This window comes from Rhodotorula paludigena (assembly GCF_050403205.1).
Source record: "Rhodotorula paludigena JCM10292 DNA, Rt_paludigena_JCM10292v1_ctg63, whole genome shotgun sequence".
NCBI classification, from domain to species: domain Eukaryota; kingdom Fungi; phylum Basidiomycota; class Microbotryomycetes; order Sporidiobolales; family Sporidiobolaceae; genus Rhodotorula; species Rhodotorula paludigena.
In genome coordinates this window covers 1-14,583 of record NW_027481395.1, presented here as the reverse complement: position 1 = coordinate 14,583, position 14,583 = coordinate 1, and the positions used below count along the sequence as shown (strand labels likewise).

The 14,583-nt window shown below is 68.3% G+C and overlaps 5 protein-coding genes across 5 annotated transcripts; 4 read left to right on the top strand and 1 right to left on the bottom strand.

Moving 5' to 3' along the window:
- Positions 1-532: 532 nt before the first annotated feature.
- JCM10292_003461 (uncharacterized protein) lies at positions 533-2,251 on the top strand (the record flags this gene model as incomplete). Its single annotated transcript, XM_076652022.1, has 1 exon — positions 533-2,251. One exon carries the CDS (start codon positions 533-535, stop codon positions 2,249-2,251), a length of 1,719 nt encoding a protein of 572 aa, XP_076502404.1.
- A 1,420-nt stretch (positions 2,252-3,671) lies between these two features.
- On the top strand, positions 3,672-9,266 carry JCM10292_003460 (uncharacterized protein; the record flags this gene model as incomplete). The annotated part of the gene is made up of 4 exons (XM_076652021.1): positions 3,672-4,402; positions 4,461-7,900; positions 7,960-9,112; positions 9,185-9,266. The coding sequence occupies 4 exons, from the start codon at positions 3,672-3,674 to the stop codon at positions 9,264-9,266; spliced, it is 5,406 nt and encodes a 1,801-aa protein (XP_076502403.1).
- Positions 9,267-9,678: 412 nt separating this feature from the next.
- JCM10292_003459 (uncharacterized protein) lies at positions 9,679-10,667 on the bottom strand (the record flags this gene model as incomplete). Its single annotated transcript, XM_076652020.1, has 3 exons — positions 9,679-9,744; positions 9,823-10,434; positions 10,500-10,667. The coding sequence occupies 3 exons, from the start codon at positions 10,665-10,667 to the stop codon at positions 9,679-9,681; spliced, it is 846 nt and encodes a 281-aa protein (XP_076502402.1).
- Positions 10,668-10,985: 318 nt separating this feature from the next.
- JCM10292_003458 (uncharacterized protein) lies at positions 10,986-12,692 on the top strand (the record flags this gene model as incomplete). Its single annotated transcript, XM_076652019.1, has 8 exons — positions 10,986-10,993; positions 11,437-11,476; positions 11,550-11,600; positions 11,716-11,811; positions 11,957-12,103; positions 12,207-12,311; positions 12,396-12,434; positions 12,537-12,692. The coding sequence occupies 8 exons, from the start codon at positions 10,986-10,988 to the stop codon at positions 12,690-12,692; spliced, it is 642 nt and encodes a 213-aa protein (XP_076502401.1).
- A 776-nt stretch (positions 12,693-13,468) lies between these two features.
- JCM10292_003457 (uncharacterized protein) lies at positions 13,469-14,419 on the top strand (the record flags this gene model as incomplete). The annotated part of the gene is made up of 3 exons (XM_076652018.1): positions 13,469-13,495; positions 13,699-13,941; positions 14,058-14,419. Coding segments are annotated over 3 exons (632 nt in total), but the record flags the coding sequence as incomplete, so codon positions are not given.
- Positions 14,420-14,583: the final 164 nt, after the last annotated feature.

Here is a 14,583-nt window from a genome sequence, read left to right as displayed (position 1 = left end):
GTCATGCTGTTCGAGAGCCTGCCTGGGAGTCCTGCCGCTGTCTCTCCCGGCCCGACTTGCCCAGGAGCAGGCAAGGCGCAATCAAGCAAGGTGGTCTCGGGCGACGAGAAGCACGGCAACCGACGGAGATGACGCCGGACTTTCCTGTTTCGACCGGCGGGAGCGCCCTGTCTCGGGCGGCTGTCCTCCTGAAGGCGATCCCCTGTCATGTACCAACACACGGGTGTGCGCCAGGACACCGGCGCTCCCGTGTGCTGCTGTGGTTGCCGGGCGACCTCTCTTGCCTTGCACCTGCTCTTTTCGCTGCTCATCGTTTGAAGAACGCACCGAGTCGCGTCTCCGCGCGTCGCGCCTCGACGAAGGTCAACGGCTCGGCACGCTCCACCGGCGGTGACTTTTGATCTCGACCAAGCACCTGCGTCTCCGCGAGGTGCGCTGCGCCTCTCCGACCCCTCGATCTCGTCTCGTCCCGCTCACCCCCTTTCTTTTTCCCGCTTCTGCCCAGCTGCGACTGGACCTTGACGCTCAGGGCATGACGCTGCACCACCCTCAGCCTCGCTCGCCCGCCGCTTTTGCTTTTCCCTCGCGCGTACCGGCACGCGACCGCGACCATCACTCGACGTCCGGCCTCCAGCCTGCATTCACGCTCCCTGCGCGCAACGAGTCGCTCGCGCAGTACCATCAGCCCCAGCCGTCCACCTCGAGCGCCTCTTCTGCGTCGCACTCGGCATCGTCGCGCGGGCGAGGCTACTCGAGCGCGACTTCTCGCTCCGTCGCGTCAACGAGCTACACGAGCGTGGCGTCCAGCAGCGACGACTGCGGCTACGACGACGAGGACTGCTACTCGGACGCAGGCCAGAGCGTTCTCGACGATCTGTACGACGACCTCGCCGCCTCGACGCGTCGCTCGATCACAAACGTAGACTCGCCGCCGCGCTTCCTGAGCGACATGGCGAACGACTCGGACGTCGACGCGGCCGTGAGGATGCGCGAACGCACGCGATACCGCTCGTCGGCGTCTGTGGTCGCGGCGCACCAGCACCCGCTCGGCGCGTTCGGCAACCTCTCCATCTCGTCCTCCCTCTCGCCGCCCGCCTCTCTCGCGCCTTCTCACCAGCATGCTGACGAGCCCGCCCGCCCGCGCCCCTCGCACATGTCGCTTCTCTCCGCCCTCGCGTCCGCCTCGTCATCCTCGCTCGACCGCTGTTTCTGCGGCGCGCTCCCCGAGGAGGACTCGATCTACTGCTCGCGCGCATGCGCACAAGCCGACGCGCTCAACGCGCTGTGCGGCGGGTCGAGCGGCGCAGAGGACGCCGGGCAGGCCAGCTCGAGCGACGCAGCGAGCTGGCGCAGCAGCAGCGCGAGCGGGAGCAGCGGGCGCTTGAGCGGCGGCGAGAGCCACTACCGCCGCGTCGAGCGCGAGGAGGCGCGCAGGCAGCGCGAGAAGGAGCGCGCAGCGCGCAGGGAGGAACGCGAACGCAAGGCGGCCAAGGAGCGCGAGCGCGCTGCCGCGCAGGCGTTCGAGGAGGAGGAGCGCAAGATTCAGCACTCTCTCCGCAAATTCCAGCACCCTCAGCAGAGTGACGTCGGGCGCGAACGGCAGCAGCACGCATATGCGCCGCCGCCGAGGACATCTTCGCGCCGGACGCCCTCGCTTTCTTCGTCGATTTCTTCGCTCGCCTCCTCCGCCGCACCTTCGCCGATTTCGCCTTCTTTCTCTACCGCACCCCCTTCGCCCTGGATCGTCGAGCCCGCCTCGCCGGACGACGCCACCTTCCCGACCTCTTCCTCGCACGCCCTCGCCCCGCCTCTCCGCCCTTGCACGCCGAACGCCCACATGGGCGCCACGGCGGGCGACATCTACGCCTCGTATCTCGCGACGACGCCGCTCGCGAACGACAAGCTCCGCACGCCGACGCAGCACCCGTACGGTCTTTCAGCCTCGTCGTCCTGCTCGCCCGACGGGCTGCACTCGACGCCTCGCGCGGCCGGGCCGTTCCCGTACTCGCCTGGCCCCGGGCAGGACGACGATTCGCCGACGCAGCGGGGCGCAGGCGCGGGCGCGGACGTTGGGCTGCGGATGCTCGAGCTGTGCGCGAGCGACTCGTCCGAGTCCGAGGCGGACGAGGCCGAGTACATCGACCGGGTTGCGCCGCTTCGTCAGCACCGCCGCGGTGCACCACTCGGCGGCGGGCACACCAAGGGCAAGCTCTCGTTTGACGACGTTGTCGGGATTTTGGGCGCCCAGTAGGCGGACCGCGAGTTCTTCAGCGACATGTAGCGAATATCCCCATCCTTACGCTCCTTTTCTCCGTGTTGTCTCTCTCGCCCGCGTAGGGCGTCTCTGTAGGACCTAGACGTGCATTCCCATCGATCATCACGCTCAACCGCGCCTCCTGACTTTTTCACCTCCCTCTGCTTTTTCGCGGGCAAGTGCGACGCAACGAATCCAGAATGCATGCCTTCGACGGTCTTCTAGTGCTGCACAGCGCGGACGACTAGCGCGGTTCGCGATAACACAGTTAAATAGAGCCAGAACAACTTGAAGGACCACTTTGTTTGGCCTACAAGGGGCGCGAGTCCCACGTTGCTGACTGTCAAAATGACGCTCAGACTACTGCCTGCCTGCGCAGATGCGAAAGAGCGGCGCAGAAAGGAAGCGAAGGACCCTCGTGCCTGCCTCGACGCGTCGCGACCCGTGCGAGCGCCTCGGACTCGCACCCCGAGCGAAGGACCACATTCCGCGCGCGCTGCCCGCTCCTGCTCGACCGATCCGGACTTCGTCGAGCGAGGACGGGCTGTCCGCCGCGGACGACCGAGTCTTGTTGTGCTTTTTTCTCCTCGCCCGAGCCAGCGCAGTCGCCATCTGCGCCTTCGGTCGGGCAGCGCGGCTGCGAGAGACGCACAGGCGGAGAGTTGCTGCGGGAGAAAGACAGGAGACTGCAGCAGCGGCCTCTGCGAGTCTGGTCCGCATCGTGGCATGTGAAGAAGAGGAGAAGCGCGGCACGCAGCACAGAACAAGTTGCGATGCGCACGCCCGTGGCACTGCTGCGCAGCCCTTTGCAAGCGGGCAGGACGGGGAAAGCGTGAACCAGCGAGAAAAGGGACGAGGGCGAGGGCGAAAAAGAGGGAGAGGAGTGGAGGAGCGGAGAAGTCGGGGGAAGAAGCATCGCTCGATCGTCTGTCGAGCAACTTTGGAACGGCGGGTGCCTCTTGGCTCGCGCGGCTCTCGGTACTTCGGCCGCTGGCTCTGGGCAACCTCGAACGGACAGCCAAGGCGGGCTGCACGGAAGCACTTCCTCTCATTGCGGTCGCAACCGCATACGCTGAGCGCAAGTGTACGCACTCTCACTGTGCTGCACGCAGAGCCACGAGGCGTCTCAGACTCCGCTCGCCCGCATCCGCCCCGCTGCGCCCGCGCTCACTGCGATCGAGGGGACTGTGTGCGTCGACCGCGTCTTTCTCCGCCAATTCGCTGCGGACACGCGCAGTGTACGGTCCAGAGGGCAGGAGAACCTCTGCTGACCGCACAGACACGCTCAGACACGTCCCGGCGCGCTTGCATCTCCCGCACCCCAGCCGGACCTCGTCTCCGGGCAAACGATTTCCTCTGCACGTTTTTCGCCTGCGGAGAAGCGCAGGACCCGCGCTTGAGGCAGCACACGGGTACTATGCAGCAGATGGACCCCGTCTCGCCGCCCGTGCCGCCCATGGCAGAGCGTTCGTCGCCGACCGCGAACCGCGCAGCAGCCGGACGGTTCGTCCCGCTCCCGCTCGACCTCGGGCAGCCTGCCGAGTTGGACTACAGTGGCAAGGAGGCTGTCGAGGGCGCGGAATTTGGGTCGAGCGCGCCCAGTACGAGCGACGTCTTCTCGCCGCGCTCAGCCGAGCCTGCGCCTGCAACGCCCGACCGCAGCTTCGAAGCGCGCAGGCGGACGTCGCAGGGCGTGCAGGAGGATCGGGGAGCAGCACGAGCTAGCTCATCGAGATTGACGAGCTACGAGGCGCCGTCCGACGCTCCCTTCGCCTCGCCCGTCCCTCCCTTCTCTCCGGCCGAGCATCAGTCGAACGGCCACACCCTGTCCCATTCTCGCCGCGGCTCCGGCAAACTCCCCGCCTCTTACTCGACCACCTCCATCAGCAGCCGTGCCGTTCTCGGGTACACAAGCGCAGCCCGTCGCTCCGGCTCGCCCTTTCGCAGCGGCAGTAACCCGACGACCGCGACCGTACCGTCTCTCGCCATCGGTGCAGCCACGCCCGTCATGAACGGCACGCCCAATTTCGGCGGAAGCAGCTCGCGCTTCCTCCTCACAGTCGTGCCGCCCGAACACCTTCCTCACGACCCGCCGCATCCTCGTACGAACCCGCAATGCTCGGGCTACGGACCGCCGGAGCACTTCCGGTGCGTTGTACTTGTGCAACGATCTTGCGAGCCGCGACTGACCCGTTGAGTCCCGCAGGCGCGGCACTCTCGTCCCCCTCTACCCGACCCTCTCGTCGCAACTCGCCGCAATCGCCCGCGAGTATGGCCTGCCTTCTACTGGTGGCCTCATGCTCTACCTCCTCTCGACGACCGATCCGGCAACCCAACAGCCTATGCCGCAAGCGGCGGGCTTTGCAGGCGAGGGCGGTCCTCGCATTAGCGAAGGCGCCTGGAATCTCCTCTGGGCGCAGCTCTTTGCCGAGGAGGAAGCCGAGCGCGAGATGCTCTCCCTACAGCAGCAGCAGCAGCATAGGGACATGCTAAACGGCGAGGAGGACGAAGGCGACGATGAGTACGACGGCGAGGAGTACCGCCCGTCCGCCCCGCCCGTCCCGCCCATTCCCGTCGAGCACGCGCGCGAGCAGCGACAGCGCATGGCGTCCGACAGTGCAGGCGACGGCGGTCTCCTCTCAGACGAGAACGAGGGCGTGAGCCAGTCGAGCGATGCGGGCGCGAGCGGGGATGGATCGGTCTACTCGACCGCGACGGGCGCGGGCAGGTTTGGCGGCAAGGCGCAAACGCAGGGCGCCCAGCGAGCGTCGGCCATTGCACGCGCCGGCATCGGACGCGGCCCGCCTCCGTCCGCCGGCTCGTCTCCGGCCGCAGGCGCGAAGCGCTTCACGTCCTTGCCCAACTCGGCACCCGCTCTGCACAACCGCCACTCGTCGCGTCACTCGATGCGTTCCTCCTCGCACCGCCTCTCGTCCGGCCCGCGCGCTTCGTCCTATGCCGGCGTCTCCGCCGGCTCGAACCTCCGCGCAACGTCGTACGGTTCGTCCCGCTTCGCGCCGTCGCTCTTCGCGCCATCGATGGCCGGCTCGTCCATCCTCCCTGCCTACGGTGCCTCCGTCGTCGTCGGCAAGGTCGAGTTCGACATCCATGCTGGGGGCCGGCAGGGCAAGTGGTACGAGGCGTGGCTCGCAAGCGCCTCGCAGAGCAGCGGCGGCACGTCGTCCGTCTCCACACCCGCCATCCCGACTCCCGCACCAAACGACCTTCCAGCACATCTCGCCGCCGCCAAGCAGGAGCTGCACCTTCCCAGCCTCGTTGCAGCCGGCTCGAGGACGCCGCAACCGCAAGGTGTCCGTGGTCTCGGCTTCGAGGCCGACGAGACCATCTCGCAGCAGCTTCCCGAGCTCTCGGCAACGTCCAAGGCAGACTACAACGCGCAGGAGGCAACGCCATACGCCGCGCCGCGCGCACTTGCAGACCTCGATGTCAACCACGAGGAGTCACTCTCTTCGCCGCCGCATGGCCTGAACGGACTCGTTGCCGGCCAGTCGAGCTACTCGCTCGCCGCTATGGCGGGTCACAGCTCGCACGGCGGCTCGCCGGCGACGCGCTCGATTGACGGGGCTGAGGAGGACGAGCTCGAGCTCGAGCTCGAGCGGACGCCCGTTCCGGCCGATGCACTCGAGCTCGCCCCTTCGAGCGAGCAAGACGTGCTCGATCGCCCAGCCGACTCTTCCATAGTTGACAAGGAGGCTGTGGACATCGAGCAGCAGGACGACGCCGAGTCGGCCGCATCGATCGACGTCTCGCGCCCAACCCTCTCGCGCGCGCCCAGCTCCTTCCCCTCTCGGCCCGCTTCAAACGCCTCGTCCGGCAAGCGCGAGTCGTCTAGCGATCGTGCGACGGACGACACGCCGCTCATGGACCATGATGGGCGTGAAATCGAGACCGGCGGGTACGCGCCGCTTGGCGATGGCGACGCGGAGCAGCACGAGGCGGTCAAGTCTGCCGAGTATACCCCGAGCGAGTCTGATTCGGACGACGACAGCTCGCGATATGGCGCCGCGAGCGAAGTCGGGGCCGCCGACATTCGCAGTTCGGTTGCATCGCTGGAGAAGGACCCGCTCGGCGATGTCTTCCAGTCGGATGAGGCGACCTGGCGCTCCATTGCCGACGACGACTCGCTCGCGCGGGTGGAAGAGCGCGACGCGATCGAGACGACCGGGCTAGGCATCACCGGCACGCGCAACGTCTCTGAGCTCGAGGGCACCGCTGCGCCTGGCGTGCTCGAGCGCCGACCTGAGGACGAGACGCTCGACGAGCAGGGTCTGCCACCGCCGCAAGACGATGTGCGCGATGTCGCTGCCATGCTGAGCTCTGGCGCATCGAGCCAGCCCAACCTCGCTTCGCCTATTCGTCTAGGCGGTTCCAGCGATGCCGCCGAGGACACGGGCGTTTTCCCGCCTTCTTCGCACGACGACGACGCTGGCGAGCGCGAGGACGGCGCCCCTGCTGCCCGCACGTCGCCTTTCCTCCCCTCGCACTCGACGCACACCTCGATTAGCACGGTCAACTTCACGGTCCGCCCGCCTTCGACAATCGCGTCCATGTCACCCGAATTCGTCCCGCAGCGTAAGCAACGGCAAGGGTGGACGAACGTGCCGCCTGTCGTCGACCCGACCATGTCAACCTCGTCGTCGCTCTCGTCTATCGCGCCGCTCGCAACCGACAGCCAGCGCTCGTCAACTTCGGGCCTGATGGAGAACCTCGACGACCTCGAGCGCGCTCTCGCCGATTTGTCTCCGCGTGCCAGCGCCCGCTCGCGCATGCCCAACTCGCCGGCCACGATCCTCGAAGAGGCGAGCGAGTCCGCACCAGTCGAGCCGGTCGCGGCACCCGCGCCCGATGCGATCCAGCCTAGTCTGCCGCCTCGGTCGTCCTCGCGCGACGTCGAGGTGGAGCCTGCTTCCGCACCCGCGTCCGCAGCAGAAGCCGCGGCGACTCAGGCGCCGACAGCTCCCTCGCTCCTGGCGAGCCGCCCAACCTTCCGCTATCGCGCGCTCGGCTCGTTCTCCGAAGGTGCACCCGATCTCGCTGCACCGAGCGCCGAAGCTGCACCCGCACCAGTCACCGAGGAGTTGTCAGGGCCGGCACCGGAACCCGTGCGCATTCCTCGCTCATCTTCGCTGCACAAGCCGGCGAGCAGATCGCAGCTCCAGCCGCATCTCGTCGAACTTCCGCCATCGCCCATGCCTGGCAGCGTCGCCGCGTTCTCAACATCGCCCGACACGGTCGAAGAGCCGCTCCCGCCTGTTCCGTCGGCAAGCCCGTCCTGGCCCACGGCCACTTCCCTCCCGCCGTCCCCGCCGCTCCCTCCGATGCCGTTCGCGCAGCACGCTCCGCCCCCGCCTCTACCACCTGCGCAGGCAGACGACTTCCCACCTCCGCCGCCGCGCTCGCCCAATCCGCTGAAATCGCTGCGCTCGGGCAAGTGGGGTCGCCACAAGAGCATCGACGCGGGCAAGGCGCCGGCACCGCCGCCTGTCTCGACCGAGGCACCGCCGCCACCGGTCGCCTCGACCAGCGCGGACGAGGTGCCGAGCACCGGAGCGAAGAGCCCGCTGGGCGCCTTCTTCGGCAAGTTCTCTAAGTCGGACAAGAAGAGCTTCTTCCGCCGTGGTGACTGTGCGTTCCGCTCTCTGTGCTCGCATTCTGACGCGCTGCTGACTGTTGCGTGCACACAGCCACATCGCCCGACCCGCCGACGCCTGGCATGCTCAATGGCGAAGTCACGCCCCTCCCGCTCGACCCGCCCGCGCTCCCGCCGCGCAAGGCTTCGCTCGACGTCGCGTCGGAGCAGTACGCCGGGTCGATGCGGCCGCGTCGCCCGTCGCTCTCGGCCGGCGCCGCGTCCGACCCGGGCTTGCCGTCGTTCCCGCCGTTCCCGGCACAGCTCGCTGCGAACGCGCACTCGGCAAGCTCGTCGGCTGTCCCGACGCTGCCGCCGATGGGCTTCTTCTCTGCGCAGGAGCAGCAGCACGAGCAGCCGGCCCTGGTGCAGGACGACTTTGCTGCGCCGCCGCCTGTCGCGGCCGAAACCGACCCGGCAGCAACAGCTGCTGCCGCGCTGCCGAGCCCGGACACGTTCCCGCCTCCGCCACCCTTCCCCTCGTCTGCGTCTGCAGCCGGCTATTCGCACACGCCGCCCACGCTCTCGCCTACCGCCCCGTCCTTCGCGCCTTCGTCCTACGCGCCCCTCGCCGCGGCGCCCGCTACGCCGCGCGCCCCGCCTCCTCCGTCCTCCATCTCGGCCCGCCCCGTCTCCGCGACGCCGCGCTACCCGGCCTCGGCGCCCGTGACGCCCGCGGCGTGGCAGCTCGCGACGCCGGGCGGGTCGGCGCGCACGCCTTCCGGGGCGGGAGCGGCCAAGCACCGCCTGAGCGCCGACATTGACCAGCTCCTGAGCCAGATGCACGAGATCGACTTTGATCTCGAGTTTGGCGGCGCGGGCGTCGAGGACCAAAGGAGGAGGAAGGAGAGGGGTGCGGAGAAAGAGGAGGAGGAGGAGGCGCAGGAGGGCGACAAGCTCGAGGTGCTCGCTGAGGAGCCTGCGAGCGAGCCTCAGCCGCCTGCATCCGCTTCGTCGGCGCTCGCACCACCAGCACCGCCGCCTATGGTCGTCGAGCCCGAGCCCGACACGTCGCTCGCGTACGACGGGGGCGAGCTGGGTTCGCCTTCGAGCCTGCGCGACGCGCCCGTCGAGCTGCACTCGGCGCCGACGATGTTTGCCGGCGCGCCCGAGGGGCTGCTCGGCGTACAGCAGCAGCACCAGGCGGGCGAGAGGCCGCTGAGCGAGGACCTGAGGGCCCTCGGGTCGATCATGACGGGCATGACTGCGTGCGTTCGCCACCGTCTTTCTCTCCGCCTAGGGACGTGCGGAACTGACCGACTTGCGCGTGATGGGTGCAGCTCGCCCCCGACGAGTCCCGAGCATAAGCTCGCGACGTTCGACTTTCCTTTGACGACGCCGGCGTCACTCCCACCGCATTAGACAGTCTCGTACCCTCGACTCCGCTTCATTCGTTTGTTCGAATTTTGTCTACGAGCCGACAGTGGCAACCTTTGTCGAGCGCGCCAGCGTCCCCTCATTCCCGTCTGTACATGTCGATACCCCTCCCCCCCCTCCCTTCCCGCGTCCGTTCGAACCCGATACACATACACGCGCACTCCGCTGAGCGGGACAGCACCTCGAAGTTGCCGTCCCCCGCAAAGTCGCTCTCGCTTTTTCCCCTCCGCTCAAAGAGAATTCTCGATCCCCTGTTGTAGCCTCGTCCTTCGGAATCGCGCTTGTCCATCTGGAACGTAGAACCGTTCCCACTCGCTCGCTCGCTCGCTCTCGTCTCGTTCAAAGAGGACCTCGAGTACGCGTCGAAATGGGGTCAGAACGATGTGCAGAAGACGCGCTACGACGCTGGTGCTGCCTTCTTCTGCCGCGCGGCGCGGATCGCCTCGAGTCGCCGCTTGAGCACCTGCGTGTCCGCCAGAACCTCGTCAGTGTCCGACTCTGGACGAGCAGACGGAAGAGAGAGAGAGAGAGAGAGACGCACCGTGACCTTCTCGTCTGCCTCTTTCTGCTCGCGCTCCTCCTCCTCGAGGCGGGCCATCATCTCCTCCCTCTCCTCCCTCGCCTCCCTCTCTGCCTTCTCCTCCTCCGTCTCCTGCTCCTTCTCTTCCTCCTCTTCCTCTCCCCCTTCGGGCACCTCTTCGCCCTCGGCAGCGACGACCGGCGCGCCAAACTCGAACCGGACGGGCTGCGCGCGGATCGTCGCCGAGGCCGTCTTGCGGCCCGTCGCAGGAGCCGGAGCAGAGGAGGAAGAGCCGGGCAAGGGCGCGGGAGTCGAGTCGTCGGCGAGGAAGGCCTCGAACGCGGCCCAGTCGGGGTCGTCGGCTGCTGCTGCCGCGGCGGTGGTGGTAGCGCCGCTCCCTCCTCCTGCTGCTGCTGCTGCTACGGGCGCAGGTGCGGGTGAAGGCGCGCGCGGAGCAGGTGCCTCGGAGGGGTTGGCAAAGAAGCCGGCGGGGAGTGCGCCCTCCTGCGGCGGGTCGTCGTCGCGTGCGCGCTTGGAGGGCGCGTCGTCGGGCGAGTCGAGCTTGCGCTTTTTGGCCTGCGCGGCGGCTTGTTGTTGCTCGGCTTCGAAGCGCTGGACGGCGACCCGGTGGCCCTGCGGTGGCACGCGCTTGTCAGTGAGCCGCGCGCCCGAGTGAGGGCAGGAGAGGAGAGGCGTACCTTGGACTGGGTGTGAGCGCCCCAGAGGCTCTCGTGCTTTACGGGGAGCTGGCAGAGGGAGCACGAGAGGGCGTTGGTGCGGCGCGAGTAGTCGGCAAAGGGGGCGGTGATGCGCTGCGAGGTGGTCGAGGCCTTTTTGGCCTGCATGAGCGACTTGAGCGAGGCCATGGCTGTGCGGGTGGGAGAGTGGGGCGAGGTGGGGACGACAAGGACGAGGACGACGACGAGAGGGAGGGGAGGGGGAGAGGGAGGGATCGGGCGGTCCGAGTGGGATGGGCAGCAGGGTGTGCGTGCGTCTGTGCAAGTGTGCGGCTGCTCTCGTGCTCGCGTGCGTGCGACTGAGTGGCTCGAGGGCAAAGGTGCTCCTGCTCGTTCGTGCGTCGACCAACCTCGTCTCGCTCTTTCTCCTGCTCTTGCTGCAGCCTGGTCCACACCGAGCCAGCCACTGGACTACTCTCGACCTCCGCCCGTCGACCCGCACCCGCCATGCCCCTGTGAGCCTTCCTTCTTCGCCCCCTTCACCAGGCAATCGTCCCCGTCTCGCTCGCCTGCACTGCCCTCCTGCATCCCGTGCGACACCCGACATTCCCTGAAGTGTCTCCACAAGGGCGATCCGAGCAGCCCACCAGCCGCATAGGCACGAGACACGGCGCTCTACGCCTCGCACGAGCAACCATGTGGGGGCCACTCGACGCGCCCACTGCGCTCCCGCAAGCCCCCCTTTGCAGGTGCTGTACAGCTGCACGACACCTTCAAGGGCCCCTCGCAGCCGTCACGCTGCACCAACGCCCCTCGCACGACCCAGCACCGCCCCCCCTTCGCACCCCCTTTTGTTCCGCGCGGCCCGCACCGGCTCGTCGGCTCGTCGTCGTCTCTGAGCAGCGCACTGCACAGAGCCGCACTCTCGTGCTGACACTTCCATCGCACCGCCATGCAGGCCAGAGTACAAGGTCGTCGTCATGGGCGGAGGCGGCGTCGTGCGTCTCGTCCCACCTCCTCCCTTCCCTCGTCTCGCCGCAACTGACAGGGACACTGCTGCGTGGTGAACAGGGCAAGAGCGCACTCACCGTGCGCTTCGTGCACAGCATGTTTGTCGAAAAGGTGCGGCCCTCGCACGAACTCTGGCGCCGCGCAGATGGGCCTTAGATGTCTTGATGTGCGGCTGCCCTGTCGTGGCTGATCTGCTGACAGTCCCGGTTTCCGTTGCCACGCACAGTACGACCCGACCATCGAGGACAGCTACCGGAGGAACCTCACGGTCGACGGCATCACGGTTGCGCTGGAAGTGCTCGACACGGCCGGGACAGAGCAGGTGCGCTTGTTCCCTTCTGGCGCGTTCGCCCGAGGACCGCCGGGCGCTGACGCGTCCGGTTCGTCGTTCCTTCTCTGCCCGCGCCTCCACCTGCATCTCGCAACCGCGACGCCACGCCCCACTCGCCCGACCGCCTCGCGCGCAGTTCATGTCGCTCTCGACGCTCTACATGCGTTCGGGCGACGGGTTCCTCCTCGTCTTCAGCCTCACCGCGTCCGAGAGCCTCGGCGAGCTGCACTCGATCCGCGAGCAGATCCAGCGCATCAAGGAGGCGAGCCTGCCCGTCGGCGCCGTGCGTCTCCCGGCCCTTCTCCCTGCCTTCCGCCGCTAGCTCGCCCCTCCCTACCTGCGAGCACGCGCTGATGCATTGGGAGGCGCACGTGTGAGCGACGCAGACGCAGCGCACGCCGATCGTCCTCGTCGGCAACAAGCTCGACCTCGTGCACGAGCGGCAGGTCGCGCGCGACGCGGCCGTGCAGCTGTCGCGCTCCTGGGGCGGGGTGCGTCGCGCCGGGCCTCCGCTCTCCCTGTCGTGCCCGTGTAAGTTGCGCGCGCTGACGGTTGGTAATTCGGCGCTGGCGCAGGTGCCGTACTACGAGACGAGCGCGCGAAAGGAAATCAACGTGCGTGCCCCCCCGTCGTCCATTCCTCCTCATCCCACCGTCTTCTTCCGCTCCAGCGTCCAGCTCGCTCGTGAACCCCGTCTGACGCTGCTTCCCTCGCAGGTGACCGAGATCTTTGAGGACGTCGTGCGGCAGATGATCAAGGCCGACCATGCGACGCCGCGACATCGGCGCGGCGGCGGCGGGCTGAAGGGGAGCGGACTTGCGGGTGGGACGGGGACGGGGACGGGGCGGAGGAGACGGTGCACGATCCTGTGAGGGAGCGGCGATCGTCTCCGACCCCTCTTGTTCCCGACTGCTACTGCCCGCCCCGTCTCGCCCTCTTATCTCGTCAGTCTTCCTCACTCGCATGGCAGCATATCGTACGCACGCTCGCATGGATACCCTCCTTCGCCTTTCTCCTTCGAAGCATCGGCTCGGGCATACCCTCTTTGGCTCCCCCTGTCTCTCTCTCTCCCTCTCGTTCGTCCCTCGTGGTTCAGTACGGGTCTGTGCGCCGTAGTATGTCTGATTTTGGGTGGCTCTTTCGGGTGTACACACGGGTTGCTCGGAGTGTCGAGTGGCATCCGGGAGACAGGGGGAGGTGCGGGAGAGGAGGAACAGGTTGGCGACTCGCCCCGGGAAGCGAGTTGCTAGTCTGCGGCTTGTGTCTGTGAGCTTCTGCAGAGCTCCCCTGACTCGCGTCTGCCTCGCGAGCGAGTGCATGCGGGTGGTGTGTGCGTCGTTGTTTTGCTGTGCGCAAGCGAGAGCCTCGCTCGCCTCGCGTCTGTCGTCCCTCGCCGCGCCTCTTTCCTGCGCGCCCAGAGCCGAGCCAGAGCCTACGTGAGCAGTCCCTGACGGCAGCTGCACCCCGTCCAGCGCTCTCCCGCCCAGCCTCAGCGAGACTCACCCTCTCCTCGCACCCGCGTCCGAGGTTGTTTGGCTCGGCGTCTCGCTCGTCGCCCGCCCCGCTCCAGAGCCGCGTGTGCCTCTCGCTCGAGCGTGCATCTCTCTGCGACAGCGCAGGACCCACCAGGACCCCGCACCCGGCAGCCATGTCGAGCGCAGCCAACCAGCCAAAGGTCCGTCGACACTTCTACTCGCACCGCTCCCGCGCTCCCTCGCCCCCGTGGAGCGATCCCCTGGGTTGCGAAGCTCGAGCACCTGCTCAGCACTGCGCACACCCACTCGCACCGAGACCCGCAAGCTGACTCCGCTCGTCCCACCCGTCTCGGTTCACTCATCCTCCCCACCTCGCTCGCCTCGCTCGCCTCCGCACACCCAGCTCGCGCGCCCCCGTCGCGCCTCGCGCGCCCCCGTTCGTCTCGGCCAGCAGCAGGACGAGAACGCCGCCGCCGCCGTCCCGCGCCCGGTGGGAAAGGCTGCCGTCCTCGCGGGTAAGCCGGCGCTTGCCCAGGGGCCGGCACAGGGAAAGGTCGTGCTCCAGCAACAGCAGCAGCAGCAGGTGGTGGGTGCGCAGAGGAAGGCGTTTGGGGACGTGAGTAACGCGCAGGGGCAGGGTGTCAGGGTGCGTTTGGCGCGGTCTCTCTACGTCGCGCGGTGTGGAGGAGCAATTGCTCTCTGCGCCGCGCTCCATGCAGTCTGTTCACGTCGTACTGACGATGACGGCCACCCGAACCGCAGGCGCACGTCGACCGCACCTCGAAAGAATCGCTCAACGTTCCTCTGCACAAGCCGAGCACGCGCTCGCGCACCGCCTCGGCCAACTCGACCTCGTCGCAGCCCTCCGCGGCCGCGCAGCAGCCCCCTTCGTCGACGGGCACGGGCATCGGGCGCCTCACGATCGGGCGCGCCCCCGGCCCTGCTCCTGCTGCTGTCCCTCGCGCGGCAGGCCGCTCGGCACGCGTCCCCGCCGCCGCTGCTGGCGTCGTTCGCGCGCCGCAACAGCCCGGTGCGGTCGCGCCCGCCGCGCCCAAGCTGCAGCAGGGCGAGTGGGGCGCGCCCTCCGCCGGCGCGCATCTCCCGCCCACCCGCACCGACCAAGGGTTCGCGGCGCCCGTCGGGCTCGGGATCGCCGGCGCCCGCGCCCGCGCGGGGGGGGGGGGGGGGGGGGGGGCGCCCCCCCCCCCCCCCCGGGCCCCCCCCCCCCCCCCCCCAAAACGCGCGCCCCCCACCCTTCCCCCCCCAACGCCCCCCCTACCCCCTGGCC